Here is a 21,347-nt window from a genome sequence, read left to right as displayed (position 1 = left end):
TTCACTATTAACTGTGCCAGCAAACATGAGAGAGTTAGAAGATTATCAGTTTACATGGCAGCACCAGATGGAGACGCATCTATCAGTGTCCTTATTAGGTCATACCACTTTATATGCAAACCCACACTAGTAAATTATCTGCCAAACACACAGAAATCAAATGTGCTCCTGATAGCAGATATATGCAGTATATGATAACAACAGGAAAGAACCTGTCATATTATTTAGCAAAAACTACTAAAGCGACGCCCCCTTGAGGCTTTCGAACTGTTCTGCACAGCTAAATCTGGTCGCAGATAACATTTGGGTCAAAGAGATGGAGGTTCAAAATTGATGAGCGCTGTAGGTGGCAGATGGAGTTCTGGTGGATACCTGATGTTGGAGATGAGCTGTTGCTGCTCTTCGGTTGTCAGGATGTCAGGAAGAACCGACGCGAGCCAGTCCACTTTCCTCTCTGCAGCAAACTGCTTCAGCACAGCAAACAGTTTCTCCTTCACCTCCGGTTCATTCCTCAAAATCTCCTCGACCTGAAAGAAGAAGCGGGTTGATATCGCAGCTCTTTCATCAACAAAAACTAGGGCTGTCAAATAAACACATTTACTTAATCAGTTAAAGAAACTGAGAATGCATTCAAAATTTGGACACTTCTTGCATTTTACATAGTTGGTTGATGATGCAGGAGAACAATTTAATTTTTGATTAACCAATGAAATGCAGTTTTAAGCTTCTACAATTCTAGATATGGAAAACAAAACCAGTCATAAGTGCTATTTCATGTGAGTCATGTAAATGCTAAATAAATAAGCTTTCCAGTGATGTATGGTTTGTTAGAAATAAACAATTTTTGGCTAAGAATTACAGCTATTAAAAAATCTTGATTCTGGGTGCAAAAAAAAAAAAACTAATTACAGAAAAAAATTTGTTTAGTGCTTAGCAATGCACATTACTGATTTATTTATTTTTTTTAATTATGAAGTGTACAAAATATCTTCATGAGATATGAACTTTATTCTAATGATTTTTGGAATAAAAAAAATTGGATCATTTTGACCCACACAATGTAGTTTGGCAATTGCCAAAATATATCCATGCAGCATAGGACCTTGTGGGTTTTGTGGTCCAGGGTCACATATTTGAAACAACAATGCCATTTTTGGCTTATTTTTGTATCATATGACAGCTCATTGTCACACGAGGGCTGTTTTTGTCCCTAATAGCATGATTCTAAATGTGATATAATTATACAACAGCTCAGTAAAGAAATTAAAATTCTGTTCAATTTTAGACATATTGCCATTGGTTTTAGCAGTTTTTCCAACATAAATATTATCTAAAGCAGAGATTCCCAAACTAGAGCCCACGGGCCAAAGTTGGCTAAAGGAAACCTTTGATTTGGCCCACCGTCCCATCTGAGAAGAGAAGGAGAATGACAGGATTTTATTTATATAGATTTAACAGATGTTGTCATTTCTGATTTAACTTAACATGTTGTTAAGCTACAAAAAAGCTAACTGAAATTAAATGTTTCAATTAAATGTTGTAAATGAATCTGATTTTTAGTTTTTTTTATGTAAATACTGTCACTTGACAGCTCCATTGTGTTATAAGATGAATTATTTATTTTTAATTGTAATTCCTTAGGTAACATGATTAAAGTATTTTTTGTTATTTATTTTTAAATTTTATGAAATAAATTAGGGAATTACCCATGGCAACTTAAAATTCAAAATGACCCCTGAATTATTAGCCCCGTTTATTTTTTTCCCCAATTTCTGTTTAACAGAGAGAAGATTTTTTCAACACATTTCTAAACATAATAGTTTTAATAACTTATTTCTAATAACTGATTTATTTTATCTTTGCCATGATGACAGTAAATAATATTGGACTAGATATTTTAAGACACTTCTATATAACTTAAAGTAACATTTAAAGGCTTAACAAGGTTTATTAGGTTAACTAGGCAGGTTAGGGTAATTAGGCAAGTTATTGAACAGGGTGGGCCGTTTATATGGATACACTTTAATAAACTTATTGGTAATTTCCCAAGAAAAAAAAATGGTGTGCTTGGTTTTAAAATTAACTTTATTCTTTCATGAGTTATTAACAAGCCCCCTCACATACTAATGTGCCACAAACAGGATGTAAATATCACCAACCATTCCTATTTTATTAAGATGTATCCATATAAATGGCCTACGCTGCATAACGATGGTTTGTTCTGTAGACTATCGAAAAAACATTTCTTAAAAGGAGCTAATAATATTCATCGTAAAATATATATTTTTTTTAATTTTAAACTGCATTTATTCTAGCCCAAAATAGAACAAATAAGACTTTCTCCAGAAGAAAAAACATTATCAGACATACTGTAAAATATTTCCCTGCTCTGTTAAACATCATTTGGAAAATACTTTAAAAAATAATTGGCAAATTCTGACTTAATGTTACTTTTATTCAACCAGCATTTTTTTTTACCAGAAATGATCAAGGCTTCTCCTGGAAGCAAAAAGTGACATGTCAAAAAATCATATCCTCCTCAACAATCAATAGAAAAGCCTTAATTGGCCATTAAAGCAATCAAACACTTCCTATAATTGCTGACCAACTTTTTGCATGTCTCCACTGGTATTATTGCCCAATTATCTTTAGCGATGAGTGATGAACTCTTTTAGGTTGGAGGGTCTCCTGCCAACTCTCTGATCTTTAGCTCCCTCCATAAATTCTCAATTAGATTGAAGTCAGGACTATGGCTGGGCCACTGCAAAATGTTAACGTTTGTGTCAGCTAACCATTTCTTTACCCCTTTTACTGTGTTTTGGGTCTTTGTTGTCAACATGAAATGTCCACTGGCTGATGTTGTTGTTGAGAATTTTGATGTATGGCTCCTTTTTGATGGGGCAATTTACTGCAATTAGTTTCCCTGGTCCACCGGCTGCAAAACACCCCTAAAACATTCCACCAACATGTTTGGTTCCACCAACATGTTTGACAGTCGGGATGGTGTTCTTAGGGTTGAAGGCTTCTCTTTTTTATATCATCATTTAATCGTTATCATCATAAACCATTGTGTCATTTAAAACCTGTAAAACATTTTTTTTTCTTGTAAAACATGGTACTGTATTTTGAATATTGGTAAGCAAAGTGTTAAATTATATCATTAATTTATATAGTTCATCTATACAAGTGTATTAATGATCTGTAAAAAGCTGTTTAGATGTTAAAAGTTTCAACTAAATAAATAAATAATCTATTTTAAATATTTTTTTGTAAATGTCTACTTCTATGTTGCTACTATTTAACACAATTATGACTATACATTTACTTTTGTGGGTAATTTCACAGTCAAATCTATTATGCAACTATGCTGCTAGCTATATCCAACTAGAATTACTACATTTTGTAAAACCTATATAAAAACACAAACACACTCACCCTTCTGTTAAACTCCAGGGCCTTGTGTTTGCGGTCCTGGCGCATGCCGTCAGTATCTTTCTGTAAACCCTCCAGGCTGCCGCTGCTGCGTTTCTGCCGGCTGCCCATACACAGCACCCCAAGACGTAGCGTCCGGCCCTGAGAGGCCTTTATCAAAGCGGCCGCCATCTCATGGTGCTTCACAGGGATCCCGTTGACCTCCATGACATAATCTCCAGCTCTAAGTCCACTGCGGCCCGCTGGAGAACAGGGTGAACAATCCTCCACCAACAGTGGACAGTCTCCTACTATAGTGAATCCAAAACGGCCATCAGGGCCTGGAGTGATGTCCATCTGCAGACAGTCAATCGAACAAAACACTTTGGAAACTTTGCTATTTTTAATTCAAGTTTATTTGTATAGGGCTTTTTACGATAATTTTGTGTTATAGAAGCAAAATAGTATACTGTATGTAGTTACATGTGTGTCGTTTCAAGATTTACTTTGATTTCTAATGGTTTCTATTTTTGATGCACAATATTTCTTTAAAGGGGTGGTTTTTAAGGCTTGGTTGTGTTTATAACATGCAAAGCAATGTGTGTTCATGGTTTAATTTTTTTATAAATCATGTTATTTTTTCATATAATCTACTTTGATTATATATAACTAATCAGCTAACATGAAAACGACTGTCACATTTCCAAGTTCCTCTGAAAGGCCCGCCCTCAAGAGGGTTGGTCAGCTAACATTACATGATTAGTGGATTGGCTCCATGTCATCAAGAAGTGTCACATGCAGTCACTAGCGGTTTTTGCTAGATCGGATACGTTTGCAGCTGGATGTTAACGTTAAGTTAATTTCTGTTTTTGATTAAATTTCCCATTTATTGTATCTTATTTACATCTACCCCCTCCCCAACCCTAAACCCAACCATCACAGTAACGTAAAAACAGTAGTTGTACAAAGTATTTTTTATGTTATTTATTAAATTACCCAATAAATTGTATTTTTTAAAGCCTACCCCCCCACCCCAACCCTAAACCCAACCGTCACAGTACAGTAAAAATATTAATTATTGTTATACAGTGTCATAAAAAATGCTGCTATACTGATTTGCATATCGCACTTCCAGCTGGCCGCATATCCGAACTAGAATTTACCATCACTAGTATGTGCTGTGCCTCTGCTGTGTAAATCTGTCAGTCAGCGTAGCCGTGTCAGTGTGAGCCTGAATTAGACATAAAATGACAAGGACACAGCTGAACCTCACGCCTGCTCTCTAAAAAATCTAATTCGACAAGTGTATTTTACATATATTATTAGAGATGATTAATGCACATAAAATGGCCGCATAGATACTGCACTGGTGAAGATTGTGGGAGTTTACTGGTGGTATTTGACTGATAAATATGAATTTGTAGCTGAAGTAAAGTGTGTTGTTGTGTGGGAAGAAGAAGACAGGGTCGGCGATAGAAGGTAAGTAGAAGTTTCTTTATTTTTATAATGTGTTACATTATGTTTTTGTGTGTGTGTGTGTGTGTGTGTGTGTGTGTGTGCATGGGCGTGGTAGTGGGGGGAAAAGTGGACCTGACTACCCAGGGCCCCGTCTAGGAAGAGGGCCCTTTGAAATCCCACCAATTTTTTATTATTATTATTTTTTTTTTTTGTAGCCTACTTCGAATTAATTGGCCCCTCCAATTGATGTCAATGTCATTATATATTTCAAAATATATTGATAACACCCCCCCCCCCCCCCCCCCCCACCACCACCACCACCCGAAATGGTTTAGTCCGCCCATAGACGGCAGTCGGCGGCAAACAAGTAACGCAGTGAGTCTAGAGCCTGATCATGCTGCGCAAAAAGCCCAAATCGGGATTTCAAAAAAGAAAGACAGGAAGGAAAAAGAAAGGAGGAAGAATGAGGGGAAGCAGCTGATGACTGCTTTCTTTTCAAAAGGTGAACTGAGTTTGCTTGTTATGCAACTACATCTAATTAAAGTTAACAGTCAACTCCAGACAGCTGCTGCTAATGCAGGGCTCAAAATTACGACCATTTTGGTCGCATATAATACTGATTTGTGTACAGTCATTACTAGGGAAACCGTAATATTTCAGCGATCCTAAAGCGCCCCCCTTGTGACAGAATGAAATTTTATTTCCAATAAATTTTTTCAGCTGTTTATGGTCAAATTATTGCAATTATCGATCCATGTGTAAATGTGAAAGAAGTTAATGTGCCTTTTAAAAATCTAAACAATTAAGTAATACTAATATAAGAAATTATATACTTGATTTATCCCTTTTAATGGTATAAAGGTTGAAATGCCATTGTATTAGATATTTTGTGTCTGTATACGTCTGCAAGATGTCTGTTAAAGATCTCTTGATCTGGAAAGAACCTGCTGTATACAATTGTCTGGCAGACGTCTGCATGATGTCAGTTTTACACACATTCTGAATCGCAAATATCTTAAAGATGTCTAATAGAAGTCTATTTCACATCTGATAGGAAACGTCTTGTAGATGTTTTGCAGATGTGAATGCAGACGTCAAATAGACATCTCCGAGATGTACGTGTGCTAATCAAAATCGGCCATTAAGAATCAAGATTGGCGCATAACTAAAAAGAAAATGGGTGCTCCTAAATTTTTTGGGATGCTCCTAACTTTTTGAAGTTGGGAGCACCAGTGCTACCAAGTAAAAAGTTAATTTTGAGCCCTGTAATGCATGTATGCTAATGTTAAATCTTTAGCTTAGTTTGTCAACCAGGTTGCTTGTTGCTGTAAGTAAATTATGGGCCAGGCCAGCTAACGTCAGGTTGCCAACAACAACCAGTGGTTCTGACACACCAGCAGTAGCAGCACTCAATGGTGGTGAATGAAAGAACCAGTCATTATTATAATCTGATTTAATTATAGATTAAAACACTATTTGTGCATGTTTATATTCAAATAATTTAAAAAGAAATGTGTAGGGGGCCCACTGACATTGAGAGGGTACAGGGCCCAGAATTTGGTGCTACGCCCCTGTGTGTGTGTTCTCCTCTCTCCCAGCTACTCCTTCTGTTCTCCCTAAAGCTACGGTCACACTAGAGTTTGTGTGTGTGAAATTCTGTCATGCGGAGCTCCAAAAGGGGCGTGATTAAAAACATGATTAAACATTTAAAAAGTGAGCGTTTGCTCCATGTTTAAAATTTCTGTCCAGAGAGGTCATGTTTTGATCCTCGGTTGTTCTCACGCAGTCAAGTGATGCGATTTCACAGGTCAGAGTTCACCAAGCTTGAACTTTGCACCGCAGCAACCAGCGAAACTTGACGCATGACCCTGCGTTTCCGGTCTGACGCATTCGTGTGCGTATAAATGGAAGTCTATAGGAGGAAAAGCTCAGTGTGACCGCAGCTTTAGAAGGGTGTCTCTCAGGCGCAATCACTAGAATAAACAGGTGTTATTTATTTCTGATTGGCCTGCTGATTAGCCGCTGGGCTCTGAGCATGCTCTCCCCCCTCATTGGGTGTTCGATCATGCTTGCCTCTCCACAATAACTAAAGAGGTGCCACTGTGCCAAATAGGATTTTCCGCAGTGTACACCCATGTTTACATCCTTGCTACAACATAACGTTAACACTAGAGTCTGGTAGTAGATCAATTTTAACAATAAAAACACTTACAGGTTGTGGCTCACAATCCACAGCTTCGTCTATTATAGTTGGAGCTGCTCATTTTTTGAGGAGTTTTTAGCCGAATCCAGCACTGAGCTGGGAGAGATTCTAGAAGTTGTGCTTTGTCAGCAGCGTTCAGATGGCATTTTAGCTTTCTCTGCTATAGCATTACAGCGAATCTGGCCATGCCCCTTCGCTGCGTGAGGTATATGCATGTAACCTGAAGCAATTGTGATCTCAATAGCCTGGATGTAAATTTTTTGCAGTCCCCAAACTTTGTTCATTGTAGGCTTTGCTAAGCTAACTCTGTAAAAGCCAATGTCTCCCTTTGCATTGAACTTTGAGTGTCTCACATACAAAGATGTTGTTTATGTTCACACAGCTACATTACACATCAACTAAAGTATAAAAGATGACATTATAGTGGACCACCCTTTTAAATAATGGTAATTTCAGTCTACTTTTTCTTGATTATTCTATCAAGACAGCATCATCACCCTGACAAAATTAATTTTCATAACAGAAAATGAATTCAAGTGACTAAATATATGAAACTGTATGTTACATATACATTTGAGATTTTCTTTAATATTTTTAATGCTCTTTTTTGACAGTTTGTTTAATTGTAATTTATTGTTCTTAATTATATATATTATATTAACAATATAATTCACAATTTAAGTCTTCTATGTCCATTTTTAGTCATTTCTATATTTTCTAGGATTGTATTCAGCTAATTTTATTTGTTTTGAGTTTTGTTTGTGAATTCCAATTTCATTTTTATTTCAGCTTTCCTAGTTCAATATTAGTTTTATTTAATTGCAGATAGCAATCTCAGAGCTCCATCTCAAACTCATTTAAGTTTTTATGTTATACTTAAAATTTAGTTTAGTTAACAAAAATAGCTCAGATGTTATTATAAAAAACAAATTAGGATATTATCAATGACTTACCTGTTGGATGCGTGAAACTACTCCAATACTAGGTGGGATGTTTCGTTGTGACTGGGCAAGAGCAATGACCTCCTGAGCACTCAGACTGGAAACATTTTGGCCTTCAATCTCCAAGACCTGATCTCCAGGCTGTAGTCCAGACAGCTGAGCACTGCTTCCCTCCTCCACTGTCAGGATGTAGCTCGGTCCATGTCCCCCTATCTGAAAGCCAAACTCCTCTGGCCAGCCCTGGTTGGACGCTGGCATAGCGAGAACTGTGAGAAAGGCGGCAAACAAGAGGAATAGAGTAAAGTCAGAATTAATCCTGAGTTTTTTTTTTTTTTTTCAAATATTTCACAACTGGTGTTTAACAGTGCAATGAATTTTTCACAATATTTTCTTATAATATTTTTCTTCTGGAGAAAGTCTATTTGTGTTATTTCAGCTAGAATAAGAGGAGTTTAAAAAAAAAAACAAAACATTTTAATTTATTAGTATCATTAAGCAATATTTTGTTTTGATAGTCAATAGAACAAACCATCATTATATAATGATTTGCCTTATTACCCTAACTCGCCTAGTTAACCTAATAAAGCTAGTTAAGCCTTTAAACTGCACCTTAAGCTAAATTATGTCATCATGGCAAAGATAAAAGAAATCAGTTTTAGAAATGAGTTATTAAAACTGATATGCTTAGAAATGTGTTAAAAAAACTTACTTCCATTAAACAGAAATTGGGGAAAACAATATACAGGTGGAGGCTAAAAATTCAGGAGGGGGCTGTTTGTGATCAATAAAACGCAACTAGCATTCAAACGATTTATTGCTTTGTTGTAAACAAGACCTACTTACAGTATACACAGCAAAACACTAAAGTCTCTTGAGAAAACATTTGCAATGTTAAAACACTAAATATGTGCATCTAGACATAATGTACAGGGCAATATACAGGGCAGATTAAAATTAGAAAACAACCTGCAATTTCAAGGTCACTGCACAGTCTTATTTAGATTTATCTGACGTATTTGGGGTGAAACTGGATGTAACACTATGTCTTTACCTTCTAAAATAGCTACAATACATTTACGCTTTAAAGCTGTATTTTTCTGTAATACATTTTTATTTGACCCATATCCTTTTTTATATTCTATCTATGGTGCTACAATACTGAAAAACTGAGAAAATATTTTCTGCTTTGTATTTTCCAATAGGAATACAATTTTACCAGATGACTTGCATAGCATTTAGAAACAATTTGTTCATTAAGATTGAATGGGATGATTTTGTAGGGGGTGAATCATGCATAAATTATGGAAAACAATTACAAGCATAGATAAACAGAATAGAGCAATTCAAAAAGTGAAATATAATTAATGGTTTTCTAGGGAGTCCAACAGTATTCACATATAGAAATGGATTATCAAATGTACAATTTTCATTGTTTACTGATTCAATAAAATGTATCTTTATTAAAGTTATAAATGGTGTGATTTATCGTGCTTGAATGCTTCAAACTTTTAAAATTGTGAATTTCACTTTATTATGGTTAAACTCTCCAGGTACTTCCTCCACAGTACAAAAGACATGTGGTACAGGTAAATTAAATAAACTAATTGGCCGTAGTGTATGAGTAAGAATGTGTGTGGATAAGTGTTTCCCAATTCTGGGTTGCAGCTGGAAGGAAATACGCTACATGGTGACCTCTGAAATATAGACTAAGCCAAAGGAAAATGAATGATTGAATGAATAAATGGTTAAACTCTGCAGTGACAGAATAAATCTCACCTGCTCTGAACTGTTGGTCCTTGTCAACTATAATCTCAATTAACATTGCACATCCAGCAATGTGATCTGTTTCTGTTTTTGTTTTATGGAATGTCTGTATTTGCACAGAAATTGTTTGTATAGCTGAATTTTGGAATTTATGTCAGGATCAATAAACTCAATAAATGAATTCAGGATCAAACTAACTATTTGAGTTATCCTAACATAATTCTTTAAGTATATATTATTAGGTATATTCAGTTAGGTCCATAAAATTGAGGCATCGACATACTGTAATTCTAACATTTTTGGCTCTGTACACCAACACAATGGATTTAAAATGAAACGAACAAGATGTGCTTTAACTGCACACTGTCAGCTATAAGTATTTACATCCAAATCAGGTAAACGCTGTAGGAATTACAACAGTGTGCATATGTGCCTCCCACTTGTTAAGGGTCCAAAAGTAATTGGACAATTGGCTTCTAAGCAGTTCCATTGCCAGGTGTGTGTTATTCCCTCATTATCCCAATTACAATGAGCATATAAAAGGTCCAGATCATTTTAAGTGTGCTGTTTGCATTTGGAATCTGTTGCGGTCAACTCTTAAGATAAGATCCAATGAGCTATCGGTATCAGTCAAGCAAGCCATCATTAGGCTGAAAAAAAACAAAAAACAAACCCATATCAGAGAGATAGCAAAAACATTAGACTTGGCTAAAACAACTGTCTACAACATTCTTAAAAAGAAAAAGCACCAGTGAGCTCAGCAACATCAAAAAGACCCGGAAGACCACAAAAACAACTTTGGTGGACGACCAAAGAATTCTTTCCTGGGTGAAGAAAACACCTTTCACAACAGTTGGCCAGATCAAGAACACTCACCAGGGGGTAAATACCCAATACTCAAAATAAGGCTGACAGTCTGTGGTTAAAGCAAAAATGGTAGAATTGTGTCGATTTCCAAATATTTATGGTCCTAACTACTTAAGCACAGTATAAAACTTAAATGAGACTTACAAAAATGCACTGATAAAATTGAGATGTTTCTTAAATCTGGACTGCATTGGTAAAACATTTAATCAGCAGAACTGGTACAGAGTTCACTTTGGTCTAATGGGAATTATTCTGAACCAAAGACTGGGGAACAACTAAACTCAAAGCATGTGAAGAAGTCAGTATATAGACAGAGATGAAACGTCATGGTTTATATGATGTTTTGAATGCAAATGTTTCGCAGTCTCCTTCAGCAAATGCATTCATAATACGTTCATTGGCCAAGCAGAAAGCAATTTTAATGCGGAGAAAAATTCACATAGCAGAACAGTGTTTTTAGCAGTTCCTTGCTTGAAGATGAAAACATTTAAATAATGAAATGGCAGCAAGGAGTCCCGATCTAACCCTGATTAAAAATCTTTGGAAAAATCTTTAGCAGCAAAGAGGCTAAAAAAATAAACAAAGGCTTTAAACCAAACAAAGCAAAGGCCTGTTCACTTCCTAATAATGTCTGACTTCTGTAAACTTCAGAAATGTTAGTTGTAATCTTTCATCATGCTACAATAATTGCTGTTCACTAGTGTTTAATCTTAAAGTGCCTTTTTGTAAGACACTTCTATTAGCATATTATAGCTACAACAAAAATTGAACAATGAAAGCCAAATGTCTATAAATTCCAGTCAAATTTTGATCTCCACTGTATGCTCTTGCAATCCTGACAAGACCAAGTGATGCAGTCTGACATAAAGGAGAGTCGTGCAACCTTCGCTAAATGCAGAGTCTCAGCTGACACATTAGACCTCCCAGTAACATTGACCTCAATGAAAAGGAAAAGAGGCTCCCAAACCATCCGATATCTTCGTACAGTTGAGGCTGAACACAGCATCAGCAACATGAGACTTGCTTGTAGCATAGCAAGTACTCACACGTGAAACTAGAACACAAAATAACCACGCCTATCAACATTCACAACTAAATCACAGAAAAAGAATTGCATTTATGGGAACATTACTATTCCTACATGCACACCTAAAATCACATTTCTTATAAAATAGCAACTTCCAAGGAATACAAAATTCAACAACACTTACAAAAGTCTTTGGGTGGATAACGAGGACCCGGCTTGTTCTGCCGTAGAGAGTATCTCCCTTTCTTGTTCTGAAGGAATTTCTTCATTTTGTCGTAAATCAACAAGTCTCAAAATTCAAAACGACTGCTCCACGTCTTCTGCGCTGTCAGTCAGATCCTCCTTCTGCACCGCACCACACTTTAGGGGAAACGCCTTTCGAATGCCCCCCATCGTCGCGTGGCATGAAGAGCGGTGCCACTTAAAAAAAGGGTGACACTGCATAGAGTGCCAGAGTGATCTTGTCGACGAGTTGACTCTGCATCTCTGGCAAGCCTTGCTAGTCCTGCCTGCAGAGCTCAAATCAAGAAACTGGGACACCTAGCACAGATCCTTAATGATTCTCTCTCCAAAAAGGGTAAAGTGAGGCCCCATTTCTCTAAAAATACCTCCTTCCCATACTCTCTCTTCTAGCTGTCTCTCCAAGGGACAAAAAGTAGCCCAGTATCAGCTTGGGGATCCGACAGGACGATGGTGGATAATTAGAACGTCTGAATGCACTGAAGAGTGCAGTCACACATCTATTAAAGCTCTTGTTCTGGATTAGACAGATTAAACGCTGCATCTCGAGATCTCTCGTGCCACATGGCAGGGGACACATGCTGTCATGCATCCAGGGAATTAAGGATTGATTTACGGAGTGAGCTGTCATATGGAGTTCAGGTGTAAGCGGGGTCTCACAGACTCCTGTTATTATTCTGGGGCACGAAAATGACAAAAATTAACAAGCCCTATATGGTGTATTGCAATTTCAATGTTATAAAAGAAAAGGGAAACTCTAAGTACAACGTAATGAGCAAGTTATGTAAATGACCGAAGCAAAGACAAGTTATACAGGACTAACTGAATTATTTAGTGCCAATGCTTGTATCTCCAAACACAGTGTTCCTCAATCAACATCTCAACTTACCAATACAACAGAAAAGCAGTTGTGTGTGGAGGAAAATACCATTGCCTTTTAATAAACTACCAAAACAATAACAACAACAATACATAGAGTAACAATTCTGTAATATGTTATAAAATCTAACATATTATTAAATATTATTACAGTAGAACGCATAGTGATTAAAGAAAATGTGAGCTAAATGAAAATGGGGTAATGACAAATATTTCTACTTGATAAAACAAATAGATATTTATTGTATCTGTATAAATCTATGTATTTTAGTTTATTAAGCAAAATAAATAATTTTTATGTTTTAAATAAAATTTATTAACCTGGATTTTACCATTTCAGGACACCATTTTTATTAAAATAAAATAAAAGCCAGTCTTCAACCGACTTTAACCTTTTAGCTAATATTTGCATGGATAGATGCTGAAATTATGCTGAATTATGCTGAAATAACAAGAGCATTAAAAAAAACTTTCTTTTCATTCATAGAACTATTGTTAACCCATAGATTTACATAATAGACATACCTTAAAAGGTAAAACCTGCTTGCTTTGCTCGGTGGAGTTTTCTCGAAGGGCTTTTGTGGTGTCTCTTTCGTTTGAGACATCACCACCACGGGAGTGAACGTGCTGGTTTGTAACATGATAACTGCCAGAGCCAAGAGTCATGAGGCTATGGCAACCCTAAACAGAAAAACAAGTACACTTAACACCACAGCCTGCGACAAATGAGGTCTAATGTAAACAGTTTCACTTTCTGACTGTCAAATGTTAATACGTTTGCAAATAATCCAAAATAAATGCGGAAAAGCTGAAAATAAGAGAAAACGTATATTGGAAGGTGGTGTGCTAACGCTCATGTTAGGTGATTAATTAATTTCTCTGTTATTCAACTACATTTTCGAAAAGACGACTATTGGAGTTCAAATTATTAATAAACTATTCGTAGGCAATTTTCATAAGACGAAAAAACGTCTAAGAAAAAGTTAGCCATGAGAAGGGAAAAAATTATACGGCAAATAACTAATTAATGATTAATAGTAATTAAAGAAAGCCTAGATCGGACTTTTACTTTGACAACAATTGTGTTTCGTAAGTTCCGTTCAAATGTTGCCAAATCTTCTTTATTAGTGTTTTTTTTTCTTTTACCTATGTCGCGAGTAGTGATTTCGCAAAATATAGTAGTGTAAAAATGGATCTATATTCAAATGTATATTTAATAATTCCTTTACTTGTAGAGGTCTACGTCGATGTAAGGCTGGGTATGCTTGTGTTTCCCGTTTTGTACGAAGATCTGGCAACAATGTGCTGTGTTCTGGCCAACTTCACAGCCACACGGTGGGCTGTTCATGTACGGGAAGAAGGTGTGAGGATGGGGCTCAGGTGAATAAAGGTAAAGCTTTTTGGGGCTTTCCTCTTTTTGATTACATTATGCCCAATATGTAAGCAAAGTTAACTAGTTTTATTGAACATGTTGCATGTTCAGTCACTTTTACGGTCCTGCTGTGCCTGTTTTGACGCGCTTTTCTCGTTATAAGTCATACTATACACATATCTGTGATGAGTGAAATATACCGCTCACAGTTCTGTTCTTTTCACTGTAGGTTAAGACAAATGGACTTCCTGACTCTGTTTGGTATATATGTGGCAGTGGTGCTCACCTGCATTGCTCTGGTTTGTAAGTACTCAGGACATCAGCAAACTCCTCTCGGTCAGTTGGTGGGCGCGTTCACAAGGGTAAGAGCTTTCAAACTTATTGTTTGTGTAACGTTAATCAAATGTGTATATATGTATATTCATATTCTATTTTTTCTTTTAGATTGTCTCTCCATGCATCCCACAATGGCTCCAAAGCATTTGCTACAGGACTATGCACAGACTGTTTCACCAAAGGTGGGTTTTTACAGACTATGCGGTAACATTTTACAATAAGGTTCATTAGTTAATGCATTTACTAACATGAACTAATCATGAACAACACATATACAGCATTTATTAATCATAATTGAACATTTACTAATGCATTATTAACATCCAAGTCCATGCTGGTCAACATTAATTAATGCACCATGAGTTAACATGAACTAACAATGAACTACTGTATTTTCATTAACTAATGTTTAATAACATGAACAAATACAGTAGTAAATGTATTGTTCATTGTTTGTTCATGTTAGTAAATGCATTAATTAACATTAACTAATGAACCTTATTGTAAAGTGTGACCGACTATGCTATAGTATAAATACAGTCTAAAATCTATTGTTGAAAATAGAGGTTAAGTTGGCTTTATATTCAGATATTTAGACATTCTTCTTAATAACATAATTTCAGAAAAGTATTCTTTGCAAATTCTAAATAGGAAAATCGTATTAGCAGCCATTGATTATCAAAGTACAGCATTGTTTACAGTCAATTAGATAGTGCTAATGTTGTTTTTAAGTCATACTTGCATGCTAATTCTGACCGAATATTCAAATTAGCGTGGTAATAAACAATATAGAGAACTGTTTAGCTACAATATGTCCTAAAACATATTAGCAGTTTGGTAAAGCATTTAGTTAACGAAGTGCAAAGCATTTTAGCAGTATATGGTAAATGCAAATTTACTTTGACTTCTATTTCATTTCAGACAACACAACAAACATTGTTTATGGTGTTTCTTGTGATGTTTTTTTAAACACTTATTCCAATTTCGGTTCTTGCAACACATTTCAAAAAAGTTGGAACAGTAAAGTTTTTACCACTGTGTAATGTTACCATTTTTTTTTATACAAAACTTAAAAGACGTTTAAGGACTGAAGACACCAAGTGATGAAGTGTTTCAGTTGTAACTTTGTCCCATTCATCCTGCTAACAAGTGGGTGGGCAACAGTATGGGGTCTTCATTGTCACATATTGCACTTAAAAATGTGCCACACATTTTATTTTTTATTTTTGTAGACAGGTTGGGACTGCAGACAGGCCAGTTAAGTACCTGTATCCTCTTCCTCCACAGCCCAGATTTTAAAATGTGTGCAGAATGTGTTTTTGCATTGTCTTGTTGAAATATGCATGGGCATCCCAAGAAAAGGCAGCATATTGTGCTCCAAAATCTCTATGTACTTTTCAGCATTAATGGTGCCATCACAGAATGCAAGTTATATTTGCCAAGGGCACTGATAAAACCCAATACCATGACAAACCCTGGCTTTTGGACTTGTTGCTGTTAACAGCCTAGATGATCCTATTTTTCTTTGGGCCAGAGCACACGGTGGCCATTTCTCCCAAAAATTACCTGAAATACTGATTACAGTATACGTTTCCACTGTATGATGGTCCATCCCAGATGCTTCTGATCTCAGAAAAGTCGACGGCGCTTCTGGACACTGTTAACATAGGGCTTCCTTTTGGCACCGTACAGTTTTTACTGGCATTTGTGGATGTAACTACGTATTGTGGTACTTGACAAAAATTTACTAAAGTAGTCCTGAGCCCATGTGGTGAGGTTGCTTATAGATGAATAGCCCTAAATTGCACCTATCCCAACTTTTTTTATGTGTTGCAGGTCTGAGTGACAGGAAAGGATGTATATTTACAAATGAAATAAAGTTGACCAGACAAAACCTAAAAAATGTTGTGTTCATATTAGAGCTGGGCGATAATTCGATATCGATAATTATCGCGATATACATTTTTTCCGATAAAACGATAATGACAGTTCGATAATTGCTCGATAATATTTACGCTTTGCGCAAGCATTTTGCAGCCTGCCCTTCCTGATGCAGCACGCCGTAAAAGTTTACAGCCATAGCTGTACTTAAAGGAGTAAGAAAATAAGGTAAAAAAGGTCAGAGTCACAGACATTGTTGACAAGAAACGTCACTAGACCTCAGTCTTAAGCTACTTAGTTTTTTGCTATCTGACACAAAACAGCAAAGTGCACTGCAAACTGCGCAAGACGACGCGTGTCATCAAAAGCAGGCAACACCACAAGCCTGTTTCATCATTTAAAACAACACCACCCTTATGAAAATGCTAAGAAATTACAGACCTAAACAAGTGCTGGTAAACCAGGGCAACTACCCAGCAGAGTCTCATGTCATTTCGAAAGCCGTTTTATTTGTGTTTTCCATACTGTCCCAACTTTTTCAGATTTGAGGTTGTATTTGGCAGATTTTTTTGATTTAAAGTATCTTGCAGGGAAAGTAAGAATTTCATTAGATCAGTATACGTGTTCTAAAACTGTCAAATGTATTTTCTCTAATCATATTTCTCATTATTTGTTTCACATTAGGAACAACTTCTTCCTTTACCTGCACCTGTTACTTGAAGTGGTTGTGTATGGAGAATTCACTTATGAGGTTTTTGGCTTCTGTTTGGACATGGGCTCCAGTTCATTAAGCTTGTGTGTCCCTTACATCCTCCTTGCACTGAAGTCCTGTTTGTTTTACCTGTGTTGTAGCAGAGACCCAGGTAAGAAAATGAAGACTTCTCTCATTTTCAGTAAAACAAAACAAGACCTCAAATTCTAGTGCATTCGGTTTGATTTTGTTTTTAAAGGGACGCTGACAAAGTCAAACCTCTCTGCACATCTGAAGATCTACCAGTATGATGAAAAACTGTTCCAGCAGGGAATGAAGTGTTCAACCTGTCAGCTGATCAAACCTGCCCGCTCCAAACACTGTCGTAAGTATGGGCTATTAATATTGTTCACGATAACATGTTCTCGCCTTTTGCCTGAGGCCACAGAAGTATGGTTGCAGACTTTTTGTTTTAGCATTTAAGAAGAAATCTTCACCTTAAATTTAAATCGTATCGTGAGATTAGTATCGTGAATCGTGACTCAGGTGAGTTATTACATCCCTACAAACCAACAATCTGTCTTAATACATGAAGTGGTCAAAAAATTGTCTGACCCTCTACCAGCTTACTGCTATTCTATTTTTCATGCCTTTATGACATTTACATACAAATTAAAGAACAAAACTTAAACATCAAAAAATGTATTCTTAAACAAAATAAAATTCACTTTCAAAAAATGGCTACAACACAAGGATTTTTTTATTTTAATTGTCTACTTTGATGTACATTTAAAAAAAAATGGTCATAAATTCACCAAAAAGTAATTTTCATTTTATATACCTGATCTATCAGAATATTCTATCAATATTTCTATTAATACAGTGTTGTGTATAATGTTTTGTATATGATTTCTATACAATATATTGATATTTGATATTTTTGTAGATGTGTATGCCTTTACATTAAATATAATTTACATTTTATACGATTTTATTGTAAGGGACAGGGTTTCATAATAATATTAAGCTAGTAAATCACCCTCTTTAGAATTTTACTAGCAATTACCTACCCAAGTATGTCTTATGTAAACTCATTTAAAGGAAAAAAGTTCTGCAGTATTATAAATATTTCAGTAATTTCATTTGTCTCTCAGTTTTACAATTATCAAGAAACAAATAAGTGTTAGATTTTATTGTATTTGGTTCACCAATAAATGAAAATTTCTGCACCATTTACTCCACTTGAATGGTTAAAAAAATGTAAGAGTTTCTTTTTTCTGTTAAACACAAAAGCTGTTTTGATAAAAGCTGAAAACCTGTAACCATTGACTTCCAAAAAACAAGCGCTAGGGAGGTTAATGGTTACACCTTCCCAGTATTCTTCAAAATATCATCTAAAAGTCTAAAAGTTTTGAATCACTTGAGGGTGAGTAAATGACAGAATTTTTTGTTTTGGGTGAACTGCCCCTTTATCCCTAATTGGGGGGCTCGCTGATGTATTAAATTATTCTAACACATAACATAAGTGAGCCGAACAAAGTTCTCACGGTTAGAAATTTAAGACAGTGTAGTGCAGTTTTTCAGCAGCAATGTTAACTCCTCGCCCTTCCAGAATCTTAACCCAAACACCTGTCTGTGTGATAGCACATTACATCAGCAACAAACAAACCATTGTGAGTTTACTCACCTGTTTTACTCAAACAGATCTCAGCTGTTGTTTGATTTATACCATTGAGATTGTAAATAGGTTCACACCTATCAGTCTGTCGAGGTTCATGCATGGGTCATCACATTTGTTGGGTCTCACACCTTCAACATACACAGAACTGATCACATCTGAGAGTTATTCAATGAAAATGCAGCTGATCTAAAATAAACATGATCTTTCACAAGATTTAAGCAAAAGAGAATAGAATTTTTATCAACAGGACTAGTGGTCCAATGTACCTTTGTTGTTGCTGATAAGTGGTCTTTGTTCCATTTTTATTTATTTTATAATATGTATTCTTTTTCTTTTCTTAATTAACATTACAGAAACATAGATGATTTAATTTTTTACAGGTGTTTGCAATCGATGTGTCCAGAGATTTGACCATCACTGTGTGTGGGTGAACAACTGCATTGGTGCCCAGAACACAAGATACTTTATGCTGTACCTCCTCAGTGTTTGTGCCATGGCAGGGAATATCGCAGTCCTTACAACAGACATGCTGCTCCAAACTGTGCTGCGAACTGGACTTCTGCATGCTCACTACATTGATGAGCAGGGTATACAACAGCCCGCTGGACCACTCTTTATCATCCAGGTAACAACAAATAGCCACAGAATATACTTAACTGCAGGGCCAGACAAAATCTGCTAAATTTTTACCATTTCTACAAAGACTTTTGTACAAAATCTGCAAATGTATGCAGAATAATACTGAGAGTATAGTAACCATAAACTAAATGCATGGGGGAAAAAAACATTTAAAAGTCTCGTGAAATGTGCTGTTTTATTCAATGTTTGACATAATCTCAACTGAAAGATGAAGAAATCATGGGACTTAGTGTAGCTCCTTCTAGCTAATAGCGTTTTGTTTTATCACCTCTCTCCCAGTGAGAGCAGTTAAACATCAAATGTGAAGCATCTTGAAGGGGGCAAGGCATGTCAGATACCAAAGAGTCATTGATTGGTCACAATTTGATGAAAAACTAAAGTATGAGGTGGCGTGAATAAAACCATTGCGCAACTGACAAACTACAAACTTTAAATGGTTATTTTAGTTTTGTATCTCCTAAACATGAACATTGACACTGTTTTGATGTGCACCAGATTACAGGTATCCTAAAAACTAACAATGCTGATACTAACATCTAAACAACTCATGGGACCTTTAAACGTTTATTTAAGGTCTACAATGCAAATCTATTTAGAACCTTTTGTTTGGTAAATAATGTAGGACTCGTATAATATATCCGCTAAAGGAAGAAATATTACTTAAACTGTATTATACATAAATCATCTAAACATTTACATATTATTTCTGAAATATGAACACTGAATAAATGTAGATTTATACACATAAGTAACTAAATTGATGAAATTAAATGATGGACTCAAAGATTTCCGAGTGTGCAGATTCCGTGTTGGCCTGCTAATAACTATGTGGTGGTACTGGATTACCTCTCAAATTGTTTTCCATCTCATTTTCTTTGTACAGCATCTCTTTCTGACATTTCCGAGGATCGTCTTCATGCTGGGATTCCTGGTATTTGTCTTTTTCCTCTTGGCTGGTTATTGTCTGTTTCACTTCTATTTGGTTTTGGTAAATCAAACCTCCAATGAGTGGTTTAAAGCAAAAGGACACAACTGCCAACATTGCCATCCATATTCTGGACACAACTGCCGGACCTCATACAATCCATTCAGAGGTTTCTATCACAGGGGAATCCTCAAAAACATCGGGGAGATCTTTTGGCCTTTACGTCCTGTTCAGAAAAAAGAAAATTAGAGAACGTTTGTCTTTTTCAAAATGCTACATGATTTTATTTTGGTAAATGGGATTTTTAATAAATGTTTTCTCAGCCTTATCAGAACTTTTTTGTATTTTCTTGACACTTCAAAATTGTTAGGAACACCCAAAAAGCAGTAAGCATTAAGAAGCAGTAAAACCTACCGTTTCAGATTTGTGTTATTTTAAAACAAAAGCACTACTTTTTCCTCTTTCTTTACACTTTCTATTCCTTTTTCACTGTCTAAATTTTAATGAATAAACTTTTTTTTATATTATTTTTTACTATCAACTATATCTATACATTTAGTAAAGAAAATAAGTACTTACATTTTGATTTTGGGTTTTAAATCACTCGATCAGATCAAAGTTACTTTTTATGAATTGCCTTATAACACAGCAGCTGTAAATAATATGTAATTACATGATTATACTTCTGCTTGATGACTGGGGTGTAACGGATCACAGTTGATCCGTGATTCGTACAGATCACAACCCACAGTTCAGATCATACGTGACCCGTGAATTAATACATTTTTTTTTTTTACTGGTAGATTAATCCCAAACTTGTCACGATCACAGAGAGATCGCCTCTTGCATCATTTAAATCACATGTATGAAAATATTTAGGCTTTCCTGTATAATATAATAATGATGGAAGAAGTTTTGGTTGGTTAATTGGGATGTGGTGGGTCTCTTAGGTTATTAAAGGTGTTTTTGTCACTACTTTAGCCTGCATTAACGCATGCAATGTATACCCGACGATTCTTCATTAAAATATTG

General features: G+C 35.7%; 3 protein-coding genes across 4 annotated transcripts in view; 1 reads left to right on the top strand and 2 right to left on the bottom strand.

Moving 5' to 3' along the window:
* grid2ipb (glutamate receptor, ionotropic, delta 2 (Grid2) interacting protein, b) overlaps positions 1–13,471 on the bottom strand; it is a 78,673-nt gene extending 65,202 nt beyond the window's left edge. Inside the window, 4 exon segments of the mRNA NM_001430838.2 lie at positions 373–527; positions 3,436–3,768; positions 8,026–8,279; positions 13,316–13,471. Coding sequence (NP_001417767.2) covers positions 373–527; positions 3,436–3,768; positions 8,026–8,271 — 734 coding nt within the window. The 5' untranslated portion in view covers positions 8,272–8,279; positions 13,316–13,471.
* Positions 13,472–14,120: 649 nt separating this feature from the next.
* Positions 14,121–20,643, top strand: zdhhc4 (zDHHC palmitoyltransferase 4). The gene is given in 7 exon segments (NM_200049.3): positions 14,121–14,180; positions 14,392–14,524; positions 14,607–14,680; positions 17,064–17,242; positions 17,330–17,455; positions 19,132–19,376; positions 20,274–20,643. Coding segments are annotated over 6 exon segments (1,038 nt in total). The 5' UTR covers positions 14,121–14,180; positions 14,392–14,401; the 3' UTR covers positions 20,565–20,643.
* The window catches only part of mlst8 (MTOR associated protein, LST8 homolog (S. cerevisiae)), a 28,959-nt gene continuing 27,160 nt past the window's right edge, over positions 19,549–21,347 (bottom strand). For both annotated transcript variants that reach the window (XR_015503595.1, XM_087275435.1), the window contains one exon: positions 19,549–20,541. Coding sequence is in view for 1 of the 2 variants with exons in the window: in XM_087275435.1 (XP_087131561.1) it covers position 20,541 (1 nt within the window). In the remaining variant the exon portion in view is untranslated. The remainder of the gene's footprint in view (positions 20,542–21,347) is intronic.

The sequence above is a fragment of the Danio rerio genome, chromosome 12 (assembly GCF_052040795.2).
Source record: "Danio rerio strain M-AB ecotype USA chromosome 12, GRCz13ab, whole genome shotgun sequence".
Lineage (NCBI taxonomy): Eukaryota > Metazoa > Chordata > Actinopteri > Cypriniformes > Danionidae > Danio > Danio rerio.
This window is presented reverse-complemented; position numbering and strand designations above follow the sequence as displayed.